At 42.5% G+C, this 18,917-nt stretch overlaps 1 protein-coding gene across 1 annotated transcript; it reads left to right on the forward strand.

The window, feature by feature from the left end:
* The first annotated feature begins 734 nt into the window (after positions 1-734).
* LOC123107830 (protein FAR1-RELATED SEQUENCE 5) lies at positions 735-4,749 on the forward strand. The gene is made up of 7 exons (XM_044529738.1): positions 735-876; positions 1,059-1,433; positions 1,920-2,410; positions 2,515-2,897; positions 2,984-3,441; positions 3,528-3,786; positions 3,875-4,749. Exons 1-7 carry the CDS (start codon positions 811-813, stop codon positions 4,561-4,563), a joined length of 2,721 nt encoding a protein of 906 aa, XP_044385673.1. The 5' UTR covers positions 735-810; the 3' UTR covers positions 4,564-4,749.
* The last annotated feature ends 14,168 nt before the right edge of the window (positions 4,750-18,917 follow it).

Below are 18,917 nucleotides of genomic sequence, written 5' to 3' on the forward strand. Positions count from 1 at the left end.
TTACATTCCTATTGATTCACTACGTAAAATTTGACATAAGAAAATAAAAGTATAGGTCATAAGACAAGAAAATTTGTAGTTTATGTGTATTTTAGACTATGTTTTTACGTTTGTAATTTTACATAACATAAAATATTTTTTACGGCGATTATATATTTTCTTACGGTCTCTTTTTACGTCCGAAATAAGACAAAACTTACGGAATGTAAAATTACGGTGCATTGATAGTAAAATAGAGGGGGGTGAAGAATAACTATTCCTCAACCAGGGTGACGAATAGCGCGACTCTATATATATATATATATATATACATACATACATATAGGGTCGCGCTATTCGTCACCCTGGGTGAGAAATTCTTATTCCTCATCCCAGCCATCCTAGACGTCCGACCAACAGCGTCGCTGGGCACTAGCCAAAGCAAAAGTAAATTTACGGCAAGCAAAGAGAACCCAACCATCCGCACGCACATGCGTGCGATGCAATTTTTCTTTTTGTGTGAGGTAAACTTACGGCACTAGTCCGTTCTTGATGTGTGATTTCATCCCATCCGTAAGAGCCAACGTAAGATTATGGTTTGACTCCCCGTCATTACTGTGCCACATATCGCGGATCAGTATATATGAAAAAAAATCTTCCCGTCGACTCTCCCAGCTGGGATCTGTCCATCCTCTGTCTCCCTGACCCCGTCGCCGCTAGCCTGTCCGATGCGAGGGAGCGCTGCCATGGGAGAGCCGGCCCCGGTGAGGATTCAGATCGGCGGGCCGAGGAGTTGCCGGGGCGGGCGGCGGGAGAGCTCATCCGGGCGAGATGGAGCCACCATCCCGGCAGGGAGGCGCGTCGACGGGAGCACGGTGTCCACCCGTCATGGCCGAGGTATGGGTGCTCACTCTGGCATATCCCCTGTTCGTAACGGCAAGAAGTTTGTGGGGTTGGGAATTTCGTTGGGGATAATTTTAATTTTGAAGTAATTTTTCTCTGTAATTGCATCCCCATCGAGTGTTGACTGATTTTATCCCCATTCGTAAGACTGTCCCATAAACTTACCATCCTGCCAGATTCCATATTGCGGTTTCAAACTTCGGGCCCCAAGACGTGGGACTGGCATTGTTTCTTTTCTCAGGGACGCGAGAGGAGAGATGCACCCGGCGGTTTCCCTCATGGACTCGCCGGATTTCCGCCGGCGAGAATCCGAGGACAATGAGACTTGTCCGAGAAGGTTTGCTGCTGCTGATGGTGCGCCTCCTCCAGCAATTTTCTCGACGCCAGAACATGGCGTTGGAACTTCGGCAGGCAGTGGTTCAGAATTTCCCATAGCCGATGATAACTCATTGGTGTGTCATCCGGCGATGCACTCATCCATATTGATGCCGCCGTGTACTGTTGAACCAAGGGAGATGATGACACCGGATGCCAGCGCAAGATACATACACGTAAGTTCTCTCTCAAACAAGTGATTATGTATTCTTCTGTACCATCCCACGTTGTTGTAACATTGACCGTAGATGGAAAGTTAGAGTTGAAGATGCGTATGTATGAAATTGTCTGCAATGATCAGTTATTTGATGAACGCACGTGAACAGTGGAATATGCCCAGTATTATCTTTTAACTTCTGTGTATGAAAGAACTAGATAGCATATCATGATTCAGTTTTGACCAAAGCATTTTCCAGTCATATGATTCAGTTTTAAACATTAGAAGGATGTGGTCCATTGTAATGTTTGGTAGCACAGTAATCTGATTTGCTTTCTGGAACTGTTGGGACTGAATAATACGAACAACCAAAGCTTGTCCAAATCAGTAGATGCGAGAAATGCCAATTGTTATGCTTCTTCATTACAAATATAGATCTATGAATGGTCATTGAGATGAACAACAAATAGTGTCTAATGTATTTGTGAAACGATCATGATGGCAGGGTGAGCAAGTCCGCGAAGATTTTGTGCCAAAGAGAAATATGGGTTTCGTCACCGAGGAGGAAGGGTATGACTTTTATCTACAATATGCAAGAGAAGCTGGTTTTGGTATTACGAAGCTCAAGAGGAAGCCGATGTCGCGTCTATATGCATGCTCCCGACAAGGTACTTCGACATTTTACAAGCCCGGGGAGGAACGGAAACGTGCAAAGATGTCAAAGAGAGTTAACTGTAAGGCAGCGGTTAAGATGAAGAAAAAATGGAAAGAATGGATATATGAGAAAGTACTATTGGAGCACAATCATACCCTAAATCCTGAGCCATGGGAGTTGAAGCACATGCATTCACACAAGAACAAAGACCCTGCTATCATGGAATTCCTTGATGATCTGCAGATGTGCGACGTCTCTCCTAATGCCACCATGAATGTGTTGACCAAGATGCATGGCAACCGTGAGAACATGCCATGGAGTGAACGTGACTTGCAAAATAGGTAATTGTATCACTTTTCACTGTACGATGTAGCTGTCCTTAGAGTAAAGTCCGTTTGATTGTAACATATTTGCTGCTGCTTCCATGTGTGAATATGAATTTCAGAAAAGCTGAAAATGTGCGTAAGGAGCGAGCGGATGATGTAAAAAAACTAAAGGCTTTCTTCAACGAGTGCAGAGCACAGAATAGTAAGTTTTATTATGACATAGAACATGACTCCGAGGGTGCTCCAAAGAATATATTTTGGAGTCATGCTAGCTGCCAGGCTAACTATGCTGAGTTTGGTGATGTGGTTACTTTTGATACAACATATAAGTGCAATTTTTACAATAAGCCATTAGCAATGTTTGTTGGGAGCAACCACCATTTGCAGAATGTCATTTTTGGTTTTGCACTCCTCGGTGATGAGAAGGAGGAAACATTTGATTGGGTTTTTCGCACTTTCAAAATGTGCATGGAAAACAAAGAACCTCATTGCATACTTACAGGTATACTTGGCCTTTTAGTTGTTATGTACGTGCCAACTGGAACAAGTCGGTAGAACTTGTTAAATTACTAACATCATCTCTTGTAGATCAAGACCAAGCAATGGCAAATGCTCTTCCGGGAGTGTTTCCAAACACTATTCATAGGCTATGCAGATGGCATGTTTTGCATGGTCACAAAGACAGCTTGAAGGTGTTGTATAACTTGTATGATGGTTTGAAAGAGAAGTTGTTGACAATAATAAATCATCCCCTCACCCCCATGGAGTTTGAGAAGGCATGGATGGAGATGGTGAATGAATATGGACTCGAGTCAGATCCTACAATTGGCAGTTTGTATGATCTGCGTACAAGATGGATCGCCGCATACTTTAAGGATGTTTATTGTGGGAAAATGACATCTACGCAACGCAGTGAGAGCACAAACAGAATTGCGAAAAGAAACCACATTGACCCTACGACACCTCTGCACGTGTTTGCAAGAAAAATGTTTCAGGTTTTGCAAGGGAGAAAAGAAGCAGAAGCCCGAGAGACCATGGAATCTCAGGTATGACGTCTCATATGGCAGCATCTTATAGTACGACTCATGCATCAATAAAAAAGGAAATCTTTGACACATCTTTGCTGATGCAGGCCCGGCCAAAAACAGTAACAAATTACCCTCTGGAACATCAGTTGAGCAGAATCTATACCCGTGCAGTATTCAGGAAATACAAAGAAGCATATGTTTATGGAACCTCTTTTCTTACAAAGAAAGTTGGCGCTGGTCGTTTCCTTGTGGTGTACGGTAGAGAAGGGCCGACTTTTTCGTGGTCCCAACATGAGTTCAAAGTGGTTTGTGATGAAGAGAAAGAAGAATACAAGTGTGAGTGCAAGCAGTGGGAGCACACAGGTTAGTAGAGTTTGGTTTGTCGTTTTTTTCAGCGGCAAAGATTATGATGAGAATGAACATTAATTTTTGTATGTGTGACATTGCACAGGACTGCTATGCCCACACCTTATTATAGTGATGACAAATGAGCAGATTCAGAAACTTCCAAGCAAATATGTGTATAGAAGGTACACAAGGAATGCAAAGATTGACCCACCATATGACAGGAATGACACTCTCCAGGTTGGAGCCGATGGGACATCAAATAGTGGAAAGCACTTAAATATGCTCAGACTGGCTTATGCCTGTGTTAGAGCGGGGGACAGATCAACAGTTGGATATGAAAGAGTCATTCATGTGATGACAGAACTTAGGGATCAGGTTGAGGCACTTCCTCCTGATGTCATGCCTGTGTTTGATTATGGAGGTTGCAGTGATCCAGCTGGCCGTGAGCTAGATAATTTTAAAGCACCACCGATTGCAAAAACAAAGGGTTGTAGATCAGAAGAAGGGCGTAGGATCGGCGCACCCGGGCCAAAGAAGTGCACAAGAAGATGCAGCAATTGCGGCCTTATGGCAGGTCACAATAGGGCGTCATGCGAAGAACGAACAGAAAGCTTCGCAGTTGGTGGCAGCAGAGCAGCCCAGGGGAGGGGCAGGGGCAGGGGTAGGGGTAGGGGCAGGGGTAGGGGTAGGGGAAGGGGAACGACAACTCGCCGCCGTTTGATACATGATGAGGTGGACGAAGATGAAGACTTAGATTATCAGGAAGAAGATGATCTGCTAGGTGATGAATAATCTTGCGGAAAAGATGGTAGCAATTATTCCAGTTTGGTGACTTGTAAATAACTCGATTGTGAAACTATGTTGTGTCAGTCATTACAACTAGTTTATTTCTAGTACTCTGAGAGATAATTGAAAGCATTATGTGTAGAATCAGTGTTCAGAAATTATTTCATATTTGACGTGGTTGCTGGTGGGGAACATTTTAGAATTGATGTTATGTTTTCTATTTGTCAAGTCCATTTTCAATATTGAACTATCTGTTGTAACATATCGAGCTGAAATTAAACCTTATCTGAAAAATATCCCTGATAACTGGTAGGAACATTTATGCATTACTATAATTTTTGATAGTATTCTATTTAGTACAAATCATAAACTCAAATATGAACATCAAAGTGGAAAATTATATTATTTGCAAACCCATATGTCAGAATAATCTCTATTTTTCACTCGTAAAAAATGGGAACATTTTGTAATTAACGGTTATGTGAACAAATATTTAGATTATAGCCATGACATATATTTTTGATCGGAGGGGGTACTAAATTGGGAGGAAATCACAGACAATCCTGACAAGTTTGTGGTCCGAACTTATAATATGACAAAAATGGTGGAATGCGTGAAGTGTGGCTGCAGTAGTGGAACACACAAAAGTGACTTTGTACTCATTGGTAACATACATTGATTTGATTGTAACAACAAGCCTGAAACCACTCAGGAACCAGTACATTACAAAGAACAAACACAAGGAAAGATCATTTTCGGTTATGAACAACCGAGGAGTTATCTAATTTAAATCATATTTTTTGTGCCTGAAATCCTCCAGCGAGGTGGGTAAGGGATTTGTTTCATTCAACTCATGGAACAAGATATAGGAGAGAAATTCATCCCTGTACTGACTAACCTTTTCCTGCAACAGATAAATTATGTATTAGAACTCAAAAAAGTAACAGAAGAACATCATCTTAGAGAAAGGGGAAAAGAAGAAAAATACCAGCTTAATGTTACAACGGAGCTGACCAACTTCGCCGTCATAGTGGCGCAAGAACTTTGTAGTGAAAATGGGACAATCATTGCCTTGTTGTCGAGGAACATCCTTGCTCCAGATAGGCCATTCAGAAAAATCATAAAACTCTCCACGAGTAACTGTGTTGAAAGCATCGCTCAGGCGTTGAATCGATGTATGACCCCCGGGAAAATGTCGTTCTTCAAATGAGCTTAAACTCTTAGACCAGTCAATCGAGTCCAGAACATCAATGCGGCTGTGTTCTAAGTTGACGCAGAACACTGAGAAGTGGTTATAATGGTGATATGTCCAAAGGATCTGTACAGAGAGAAAAATGAGTAACAAGCTAAATCTAGCATATTGAAAAACTTATTGAATGACATTACAAGTAGAAACCTGATTAATTTCTTTAGTATTAATGCCATCGAGATGCTCGGCCAATAATCTAGCGGTTGTGTGACTATTATACATCTGACCGTTCTGGAGCTCTTCGCAGTTGAGCGAGGACTAATAGAAACAAAAAAATACAGGAAGGAGTCATTAATCATATATGAAGGGGAAAACAAAAAGTGTGCGTTCTGAGTACGGGGTGGGGCTAGTTAACATACCCCAAGAGTCCAACTTAGGAAAAGCGTATGGCCTCTCCACTGTTTTGGGTGTAGCTTCTCATCATGTCGAAGGCATTCGGTGAAAAAATTCATGATCTCTATCAAGGCCATTTCATTGTCCCTAAAACAATCAGCCAAATCCTCGCCTAGTGTGGAGACGCCAAGGGAGGCATTGGAAATAAGATGTACTCTGCCAATGCATGAAATTAATGTTGAATAACAAATAATCTGTAAAATTAAATGTAGCAAATGCAAAATGAAATTACTTACTTCTTCAAACTTGTGTCAGATATGATAATCTTACAAACTATAGCAGCATCGGCAACATTAATAGAACAATCAATTAAGTTTAGTGGGAACATGAAAACCGGAAGTGGTTTCTTTCTTAATTGATTGGTTCTCCTCTTGGTTATCGGTGGTTGTGTTCCATAGATAACATCTGGACAACAAGACACTTTGTAGGGTTGCCTCACATTTTCATTGACATTAACATGTCGGGGCGGTGAGCCAATTGCGTGATCTGGTGTCTTGTCGAAGACAATAGGAGGTACTTGCTGAAAGGGAAAATAGGCAAGGATAACACAGAAGCAAAACATACATAATTATAGGAATTTTAGTTGAATGTAATGCCTAAAAGCACTGTACCTCAACATTTGGAAGTTTTTGAGACGCCTCGCACGATTGTGTAAAGTTTGCAGTGCCATGATCAGATGTGGTGAATGGCTGATGTTGTTTTTTTGGTGTCTCGTCATAAACAGGACCTCGCAACCCACTAGACTGAAATATGGAAGTGAAAGCAACACAAGCAGAAAAAATCAACATGTAGCGAAATCATGTAACAAATTCATAATGACACAAATGTAGTAGCTGACCATATTCCTGAACGGACTGAAGACATTAGTCTGATAGCTTGCGAACAGCCCAGCCTGCAGTGGTGCATCAACATTTGGATGCTGATCTTGTACATGATCCATACCAAGATTTGTATCATCAAGTTTGCTTGAAATGATTTCGTTAGTGGGCACAGTTTCCTCCTCGACGGTAACTGCCCAGGGAGTTTGAGGTACCAATGTGTTGAGTCTATTAGTGATGTATAAAGAGAGTGGGGCAATGTAAAAAATGCTTGTACTTGATGGAAGATGCAGAAGATGACCTTCGTCAGCGCAAGCGGAATGATCTGTGGGGTATACATCAGCATGCCCTTCCTCATCTAAGCAAGTGGCTTCATCTTTAAGGGAGATGAAGTGGTTAGAAGAGCATGATGCAAAAAAAGGAGACCTTATGAAGAAGAACATACCAATTCCATAGCAGGTTGAGCAGACACCATTTCTATTAAATTCGTGAGAAGGATTGGTACACTGCGGTTCCGTAAATAATCCCACCAAAAATGCATCTGCATGATAAGTCCACCCATAAAAAACATATCGAAAGATAAAGACATAGAGAATGGTGGAAACACCCAAATCGTGCTACCTTGTTGAGATTTTGGAAACCTTTCCGAGGAAAGCATCTGAGTGAAGGTAAGGCCGCTCGTATGTACAACATTCTCGCACCCCTCATTAAGCAAAACATTTGCAGCGTTAGCAACACTAGATGCGGGGCATGGGTGTTGCGTATCGTCGTGCAAGTTTGAATCTACAGCGACCCGTGACAGGGGGGGTGGAGTGGCAGTATGAGCACCCTTGTCGCTTGGTGGTGGTGGTGGATGGGACAGAGCATCCCGCCTAATGCACTTGATGTCATCAACTGCCCTCATCTGACAATCACGTATGTTGAGGACCAGCCTGTTGATGTCGTCATCGCACCTTTGCAAGGCCGCCTTGGCCGCAAGCTGTTGTGCTCCAGACAAATCATCGAAGCAACCAGCAAGATGAGAAAGCATGCTAATCAAAGGTGTAGGAGGAGGACAATGGGATCGAGACGGGATATCAGCTGAACTATATGCTGGAGGGACATCAGTTGATGGGGATGCACCCTCCATGTAGCAAGTGCCCTGCTGACTCCTCAACTAGTAAAACAAGAAAAGAAAATGATTAACATACGTTACAAGATATGATCAAAGAAAGGCTTTGCAGAACACAAAATAGTTGAGCAACTGACCGGCAAAGCACCAAATGATTCAAGGCCGTCAATCACTATCTTATCTTGGTCAATCAGACTCAAGATTTGTTCCCTCGTAATATGAGTTACACGTGGTGTAACGTTCAGATCGGTAGAAGGCTCTCCCAATAAATTATCCAAATAATAGACCTAAAAAATAACATACAATAAGACAGTCATAACTCCAATAGTAAGGGGTATGCATGGAGTAAATTGGATTGATGGTTTAGTGTGAAGAAAAATGCTTTGATACTCACAATTAGGAACAACACACAGCCATGAATAGAGGGGCTAGTGGCACCGGTCTTCTTTGAGTGCCACAATTTAGAGGCATGGGAAATGTCATCAAAAATTAGTTTTGGCCAATTTACGGAGCGCAACCTTGTGATGTCCTCGGTTATTGCAGCCTCCTTTCCTGTGATGTAATCAGTAGTCCCCGGCAAAAGCATCTTGTTCAAGAGAATCATTAGGAAGCACCTGATTGCGAAATCATCACCCTTTTTATCTTTTGCAATTTGTGCAATCAAATCTTGCACCTTGACATCTACACCTTGATCGATGCAAAGTTTCTGCTTCAGTTTGCATAATGCTGCTTTTTGGATTTGCTTATCGGGTACAACTATGTTTGTGCCCCTATTTGGCAACCCAAGAACACATTGGATGGAGTGTGTAGTGATTTTCAGGCACTTATTATCAGAAAAGTGCAAGGTGAGCGTATCGGGGTCCAGCCTATCCATTAGGAACATCAGTAACCTTGTGTTCTCAATACTCTTTAGTTTCAAGTCCAAGAAAACTCCAAAGTCATATTCTTTGATCTTATCTTTGGCAGGTACACACAAACTGTTAATGGCAAGTAAAACTTGATTGGGAGCACACTTATAGTTTGGGCATATCTTTTTAGAACGATTAATATTACCCTGATGAGACAACAGAATAACAACAAAATAAGGTTCGAGAAACAGTAGGACATGACAGAATTGTCAAAAGTTTTAAACGGCATAACCCAAATATGAACATGGTAGAAACAATGGGGACCTGGTAACATTTTACCTTTTTGAACTTCCCATTAGCAGGTTTAGAGGCCTTGGTCACACGAGGGGCAGGGGGGCACACAAAATCATCATCGCTCATATTGCATGCCCTAACCTTCCTCTTTGTAGCAAGATTCTCGTTTCGGACGGTGGGAGGTTTTGATGGCCTTGGATGTTTTTCGCGAGGAGGGGGAGTGGAAGAAGCAGCAGCTTGATGAACAACAGAGTTAGCTGCGTCAGCAGCAGCATAAGGATCTTGATTGTCACCTGCCACTCTAACATTTTCTGTAGGGACATGGAACATACTGGTAGTAGTGTCTGTAAACTGCATCGCTCTGCAGAGAGCAAATGAAAGATAAATTAGATGCAGTGAAGATATACGTAGATTTTAGTTACAGTTGAGACAAAATTTTGTGTGTGTGTGTGGTGGGGGGGGGAGAGGCTGGTACATGTGTAATAAGCTAGGTCGGAATATTGTTTTTGACATAGGAGAAACATGATATATCATATGTACCGTATTTGATGGTACATACAATAAGTTTGTAACTACACATGATACATTAGAGTTATATACCAGTGATGGAGGATGTGCTGCAGACTTAGCGCTGTACTTTCTGAATATGAATGATATGTAGTAAAACAATGATGGAAAAAAATAATAAAAGAATTAAGTAAATAGTCAAAATGAGCAGATTATGCAAGAACAAGGGGAAGGATAAAACTTTAGTTCATGTATGTAGTTTCAGAAGAATATACGAGGATGGGATGCTTAAATTTCAGTAAATAACCCAACTGCATTAATGTTATCTGGAGGGTATATCGTGTGGTCAATATGCAGGCTACCTCTCGTAACGTTTTCTAAGATGAAATTCAGTTAACTTAAATTCCTTACTAAATCTAACTATACTTGGAGAATAAATGTACACATACTGTTGCAAATTTACAGAGAGGGGGCGATACTGAAGAGCCCCAGCTGCGAAGGCCTGGTTGTGGTCCGTCGTGGTGGGTGGAGACACAGACCGCATGAAGAAGCAAGCAACAGCTGCTAGGTGTGCTGCAAATTGACCAGAACCTGGCACATTGCAAATAATTACAGAATGTTTGTAATGAAAATCAATTGTTTAGTCCAGACCCAAGAATGTAAACGCATTCAATCAATATTTACAGATAACCGGAGACCAAATTGGAGGCTTGTCAAAAATTAAGCGCATAAAGAAGGGGAGAAAAAGCCAAAAAAGAAACTGAAGCAGTAGCTTAGATGTTGTCTGTCTCCTCTCATGAACTCACATACCCAGCAATAATGAATCCAAATGCAGACGATGTTGGCCAGATCAACCCGGCGGCAATAACGCACTGCAGCACCGCGTCGCGGCGATCACAACGGCCGGCTCTGCCGTGAGCAGCATCCACAGTGCCCGCCCAATACCTAGGGCACCCGCCCCACCTGCCCGGTGACCAACACAAGTGGAGACAACGTTGTGATCACCACGCCGTGGAGCATCACACCGGCATGCTAGCCAGCAAACCACCACACCCTCGAGTCCAGATGCCGCTGCTCACGAGTCGTCGCTTCCGTGGGTGACTTGCCGCCGAGCAAATCCCCCAATCACGACGCCGCCTTTGACCTCCTGTTGTTCGCCATCGAGACTCCTCAAGCTGATCGCAGGTTACGTTGCACCAGATTAGAAAAATACGGGAACGTGGGCTAGCTTACAACGTGGATGTAGTGGAGTCCGGTTGGTAAAGTTTTTTTTTTGATAGCAGGCTGGCTGGTAATTTTACCTCAGGGGGAGGCACGCATATTACGGCAGATGGCTGGTCGAGGGATGGGGGTGCGATTGTGGCCCATCCAATCTGCTGGCTCGGTCGATTGGCCAGGGTGAGGAATAAGTAATTCCTCACCCTGGGAGTCTAATAGAGTATCTACATACAGGGTCGCGCTATTCGTCACCCTGGGTGAGGAATTCTTATTCCTCATCCCAGCCATCCTAGACGTCCGACCAACAGCGTCGCTGGGCACTAGCCAAAGCAAAAGTAAATTTACGGCAAGCAAAGAGAACCCAACCATCCGCACGCACATGCGTGCGATGCAATTTTTCTTTTTGTGTGAGGTAAACTTACGGCACTAGTCCGTTCTTGATGTGTGATTTCATCCCATCCGTAAGAGCCAACGTAAGATTATGGTTTGACTCCCCGTCATTACTGTGCCACATATCGCGGATCAGTATATATGAAAAAAAATCTTCCCGTCGACTCTCCCAGCTGGGATCTGTCCATCCTCTGTCTCCCTGACCCCGTCGCCGCTAGCCTGTCCGATGCGAGGGAGCGCTGCCATGGGAGAGCCGGCCCCGGTGAGGATTCAGATCGGCGGGCCGAGGAGTTGCCGGGGCGGGCGGCGGGAGAGCTCATCCGGGCAGCGGTTAAGATGAAGAAAATGAAGGAAATATGCCCTAGAGGCAATAATAAAGTTATTATTTATTTCCTTATATCATGATAAATGTTTATTATTCATGCTAGAATTGTATTAACCGGAAACATAATACATGTGTGAATACATAGACAAACAGAGTGTCACTAGTATGCCTCTACTTGACTAGCTCGTTAATCAAAGATGGTTATGTTTCCTGACCATGAACAATGAGTTGTTATTTGATTAACGAGGTCACATCATTAGTTGAATGATCTGATTGACATGACCCATTCCATTAGCTTAGCACCTGATCGTTTAGTATGTTGCTATTGCTTTCTTCATGACTTATACATGTTCCTATGACTATGAGATTATGCAACTCCCGTTTACCGGAGGAACACTTTGGGTACTACCAAACGTCACAACGTAACTGGGTGATTATAAAGGAGCATTACAGGTGTCTCCAAAGGTAGATGTTGGGTTGGCGTATTTCGAGATTAGGATTTGTCACTCCGATTGTCGGAGAGGTATCTCAGGGCCCTCTCGGTAATGCACATCACATAAGCCTTGCAAGCACTGCAACTAATATGTTAGTTGTGAGATGATGTATTACGGAACGAGTAAAGAGACTTGCCGGTAACGAGATTGAACTAGGTATTGGATACCGACGATCGAATCTCGGGCAAGTAACATACCGATGACAAAGGGAACAATGTATGTTGTTATGCGGTCTGACCGATAAAGATCTTCGTAGAATATGTAGGAGCCAATATGGGCATCCAGGTCCCGCTATTGGTTATTGACCAGAGACGTGTCTCGGTCATGTCTACATTGTTCTCGAACCCGTAGGGTCCGCACGCTTAAGGTTACGATGACAGTTATATTATGAGTTTATGCATTTTGATGTACCGAAGGTTGTTCGGAGTCCCGGATATGATCACGGACATGACGAGGAGTCTCGAAATGGTCGAGACGTAAAGATTGATATATTGGAAGCCTATGTTTGGACATCGGAAGTGTTCCGGGTGAAATCGGGATTTTACCGGGTTACCGGGAGGTTACCGGAACCCCCCGGGAGCCATATGGGCCTTCGTGGGCCTTAGTGGAAAGGAGAAAGGGGCAGCCCAAGGTGGCTGCGCCTCTTCCCCCTCCCCTAGTCCTATTAGGACTAGGAGAAGGTGGCCGGCCCCCCTCTCTCCCTTCCCCTCCGAGGAATCCTAGTTGGACTAGGATTGGGGGGAGGAATCCTACTCCCAGAGGGAGTAGGACTCTCCTGCGCCTCCCTCTTTGGCCGGCCAGCCTCCCCTCCTCTCCTCCTTTATATACTGAGGCAGGGGCACCTCTAAACACACAAGTTGACACAAGTTGATCCACGTGATCAATTCCTTAGCCGTGTGCGGTGCCCCCTGCCACCATATTCCTCGATAATACTGTAGCGGAGTTTAGGCGAAGCCCTGCTGCTGTAGTTCATCAAGATCGTCACCACGCCGTCGTGCTGACGGAACTCTTCCCCGACACTTTGCTGGATCGGAGTCCGGGGATCGTCATCGAGCTGAACGTGTGCTCGAACTCGGAGGTGCCGTAGTTTCGGTGCTTGATCGGTTGGATCGTGAAGACGTACGACTACTTCCTCTACGTCGTGTCATCGCTTCCGCAGTCGGTCTGCGTAGGGTACGTAGACAATACTCTTCCCCTCGTTGCTATGCATCACATGATCCTGTGTGCGCGTAGGAAAATTTTTGAAATTACTACGAAACCCAACAGTGGCATCCGAGCCTAGGTTAATGATGTTGATGTTATATGCACGAGTAGAACACAAGTAAGTTGTGGACGATACAAGTCATACTGCCTACCAGCATGTCATACTTTGGTTCGGCGGTATTGTTGGACGAGACGACCCGGACCAACCTTACGCGTACGCTTACGCGAGACCGGTTCCCTCGACGTGCTTTGCACAGAGATGGCTTGCGGGCGACTGCCTCTCCAACTTTAGTTGAACCAAGTATGGCTACGCCCGGTCCTTGAGAAGGTTAAAACGGAGTCTATTTGACAAACTATCGTTGTGGTTTTGATGCGTAGGTGAGATTGGTTCTTACTTAAGCCCGTAGCAGCCACGTAAAACATGCAACAACAAAGTAGAGGACGTCTAACTTGTTTTTGCAGGGCATGTTGTGATGTGATATGGTCAAGGCATGATGCTGAATTTTATTGTATGAGATGATCATGTTTTGTAACCGAGTTATCGGCAACTGGCAGGAGCCATATGGTTGTCGCTTTATTGTATGCAATGCAATCGCGATGTAATGCTTAACTTTATTACTAAACGGTAGTGATAGTCGTGGAAGCATAAGATTGGCGAGACGACAATGATGCTACGATGGAGATCAAGGTGTCGCGCCGGTGACGATGGTGATCATGACGGTGCTTCGGAGATGGAGATCACAGGCACAAGATGATGATGGCCATATCATATCACTTATATTGATTGCATGTGATGTTTATCTTTTATGCATCTTATCTTGCTTTGATTGACGGTAGCATTATAAGATGATCTCTCACTAAATTATCAAGAAGTGTTCTCCCTGAGTATGCACCGTTGCGAAAGTTCTTCGTGCTGAGACACCACGTGATGATCGGGTGTGATAGGCTCTACGTTCAAATACAACGGGTGCAAAACAGTTGCACACGCGGAATACTCAGGTTAAACTTGACGAGCCTAGCATATGCAGATATGGCCTCGGAACACGGAGACCGAAAGGTCGAGCGTGAATCATATAGTAGATATGATCAACATAATGATGTTCACCGATGAAACTACTCCATCTCACGTGATGATCGGACATGGTTTAGTTGATTTGGATCACGTGATCACTTAGAGGATTAGAGGGATGTCTATCTAAGTGGGAGTTCTTAAGTAATATGATTAAATTAAACTTAAATTTATCATGAACTTAGTCCTGGTAGTATTTTGCAAATCATGTTGTAGATCAATAGCTCGCGTTGTTGCTTCCCTGTGTTTATTTTGATATGTTCCTAGAGAAAATTGTGTTGAAAGATGTTAGTAGCAATGATGCGGATTTGATCCGTGATCTGAGGTTAAATCCTCATTGCTGCACAGAAGAATTATGTCCTGAATGCACCGCTAGGTGACAGACCTATTGCAGGAGCAGATGCAGAAGTTATGAACGTCTGGCTAGCTCAATATGATGACTACTTGATAGTTTAGTGCACCATGCTTAACGGCTTAGAATCGGGACTTCAAAGACGTTTTGAACGTCATGGACCATATGAGATGTTCCAGGAATTGAAGTTAATATTTCAAGCAAATACCCGAGTTGAGAGATATGAAGTCTCCAACAAGTTCTATAGCTAAAAGATGGAGGAGAATCGCTCAACTAGTGAGCATGTGCTCAGATTGTCTGGGTACTTCAATCGCTTGAATCAAGTGGGAGTTAATCTTCCAGATAAGATAGTGATTGACAGAATTCTCTAGTCACCATCACCAAGTTAGTAGAACTTCGTGATGAACTATAGTATGCAAGGGATGATGAAAATGATTCCCGAGCTCTTCGTGATGTTGAAATCAACGAAGGTAGAAATCAAGAAAGAGCATCAAGTGTTGATGGTTGACAAGATCACTAGTTTCAAGAAAAGGGCAAAGGGAAAGAAAGGGGAACTTCAAGTAGATTGACAAGCAAGTTGTCACTCCCACGAAGAAGCCCAAAGCTGAACCAAAGCCTAAAACTGAGTGCTTACACTGCAAAGGAAATGGTCACTAGAAACGGAACTACCCTAAATATTTGGTGGATAAGAAGGATGGCAAAGTGAAAAAGGGTATATTTGATATACAGGTGTTTGATGTGTGCTTTACTAGTGTTTATAGCAACCCCTCGGTATTTGGTACTGGTTCAGTTGCTAAGAGTAGTAACTCGAAACGGGAGTTGCAGAATAAACAGAAACTAGTTAAGGGTGAAGTGATGATGTGTGTTGAAAGTAGTTTCAAGATTGATATGATCATCATCGCACACTCCCTATTCTTTCGGGATTAGTGTTGAACCTAAATAAAAGTTATTTGGTGTTTGCATTGAGCATGAATATGATTTGATCATGTTTATTGCAATACGGTTATTCATTTAAGTAAGAGAATAAACTGTTGTTCTATTTACATGAATAAAACCTTATATGGTTACACACCCAATGAAAATGGTTCATTGGATCTCGATCGTAGTGATACACATATTCATAATATTGATGCCAAAAGATGCAAAGTTAATAATGATAGTGCAACTTATTTGTGGCACTGCCGTTTGGGTCATATCGGTGTAAAGCGCATGAAGAAACTCCATAAAGATGGATTTTCGGAATCACTTGGTTATGAATCATTTGATGCTTGCGAACCGTGCCTTTTGGGCAAGATGACTAAAACTCCGTTCTTCGGAACAATGGAACGAGTTACTGACTTGTTGGAAATAATACATACCGATGTATGCGATCCAATGAGTGCTGTTGCTCGTGGCAAGCATCGTTGTTTTCTGACCTTCACAAGATGATTTGAGCAGATATGAGTATATCTACTTGATGAAACATAAGTCTGAAACATTTGAAAAGTTCAAAGAATTTCAGAATGAAGTGAAAAATCATCGTAACAAGAAAATAAAGTTTCTACGATCTGATCGTAGAGAAGAGTATTTGAGTTACGAGTTTGGCCTTCAGTTAAAAACAATGTGAAATAGTTTCACTACTCATGCCACCTAGAACACCACAATGTAATGGTGTGTCTGAACGTCATAACCGTACTTTATTAGATATGGTGCGATCTATGATGTGTCTTACCGATCTACCACTATCGTTTTGGGGTTATGCATTAGAGACAACTGCATTCACGTTAAATAGGGCACCATCTAAATCCGTTGAGACGACACCGTGTGAACTATGGTTTGGCAAGAAACCTAAGCTGTCGTTTCTTAAATTTGAGGTTGCGATGCTTATATATGAAAAAGTTTCATCCTGATAAGCTCAAACTCAAATCGGAGAAGTGCGTCTTCATAGGATATCCAAAGGAAACTATTGGATACACCTTCTATCATAGATCCGAAAGGCAAGACTTTTGTTGCTAAATTCGGAAACTTTTTGGAGAAGGAGTTTCTCTCGAAAGAAGTGAGTGGGAGGAAAGTAGAACTTGACGAGGTAACTGTACCTGCTCCCTTATTGGAAAGTAGTACATCACAGAAAACTGTTTCTGTGACACCTACACCAGTTAGTGAGGAAGCTAATGATGATGATCATGAAACTTCAGAACAAGATACTACTGAACCTCGTAGATCAACCAGAGTAAGATCCGCGCCAGAATGGTACGATAATCCTTTTCTGGAAGTCATGCTACTAGATCATGATGAACCTACGAACTATGAAGAAGCGATGGTGAGCCCAGATTCCGCAAAGTGGCTTGAAGCCATGAAATCTGAGATGGGATCCATGTATGAGAACAAAGTTTGGACTTTGGTTGACTTGCCCGACGATCGGCAAGCAATTGAGAATAAATGGATCTTCAAGAGGAAGACGGACGCTGATAGTAGTGTTACTATCTACAAAGCTAAGAATTGTCGCAAAAAGGTTTTTCGACAAGTTCAAGGTGTTGACTACGATGAGAGCTTCTCACTCGTATCTATGCTTGAGTCTGTCTGAATCATGTTAGTAATTGCCGCATTTTATGAAATCTGGCAAATGGATAAACAAAACTGCATTCCTTAATGGATTTATTAAAGAAGAGTTGTATATGATGCAACAGAAGGTTTTGTCAATCCGAAAGGTACTAACAAAATGTGCAAGCTCCAGTGATCCATCTATGGACTGGTGCAAGAATCTCGGAGTTGGAATATACGCTTTGATGAGTTGATCAAAGCATATAGTTTTATACAGACTTGCGGTGAAGCCTGTATTTACAAGAAAGTGAGTGGGAGCACTACAGCATTTCTGATAAAGTATATGTGAATGACATATTGTTGATCGGAAATAATGTAGAATTATTCTGTAAAGCATAAAGGAGTGTTTGAAAGGAGTTTTTCAAATAAAGACTTCGGTAAAGCTGCTTACATATTGAGTATCAAGATTTATAGAGATAGATCAAGACACTTGATAAGTTTTTCCAATGAGTACATACCTAGACAAGATTTTGAAATAGTTCAAAATGGAACAGTCAAAGAAGGAGTTCTTGCCTGTGTTACAAGGTGTTAAGTTGAGTAAGACTCAAAGCCCGACCACGGCAGAAAATAGAAAGAGAATGAAAGTCATTCCCTATGCCTCAGTCATAGGTTCTATAAAGTATGCCATGCTGTATACCAGATCTATTGTATGCCATACCACTGAGTTTGGCAAGGGAGTACAATAGTGATCTAGGAGTAGATCACTGGAGAGCGGTAAAAATTGTCCTTAGTGGAATAAGGATATGTTTCTCGATTATGGAAAAAGGTTCGTCGTAAAAGGTTACGCCGATGCAAGTTTGACACTAATCTAGATGACTCTAAGTCTTGATCTAGATACATATTGAAAGTGGGAGCAATTAGCTAGAGTAGCTCCGTGCAGAGCATTGTAGACATAGAATTCGCAAAATACTTACGGATCTGTATATGACATACCCGTTGACTAAGATTCTCTCACAAGCAAAACATGATCACACCTTAGCACTCCTTGGGTGTTAATCACATAGCGATGTGAACTAGATTACTGAATCTAGTAAACCCTTTGGGTGTTGGTCACATAGCGATGTGAACTATGGGTGTTAATCACATGGTGATGTGAACTATTGCTGTTAAATCACATGGCGATGTGAACTAGATTATTGACTCTAGTGCAAGTGGGAGACTGAAGGAAATATGCCCTAGAGGCAATAATAAAGTTATTATTTATTTCCTTATATCATGATAAATGTTTATTATTCATGCTAGAATTGTATTAACCGGAAACATAATACATGTGTGAATACATAGACAAACAGAGTGTCACTAGTATGCCTCTACTTGACTAGCTCGTTAATCAAAGATGGTTATGTTTCCTGACCATGAACAATGAGTTGTTATTTGATTAACGAGGTCACATCATTAGTTGAATGATCTGATTGACATGACCCATTCCATTAGCTTAGCACCTGATCGTTTAGTATGTTGCTATTGCTTTCTTCATGACTTATACATGTTCCTATGACTATGAGATTA

Source organism: Triticum aestivum, chromosome 5A, assembly GCF_018294505.1.
Source record: "Triticum aestivum cultivar Chinese Spring chromosome 5A, IWGSC CS RefSeq v2.1, whole genome shotgun sequence".
NCBI lineage: Eukaryota > Viridiplantae > Streptophyta > Magnoliopsida > Poales > Poaceae > Triticum > Triticum aestivum.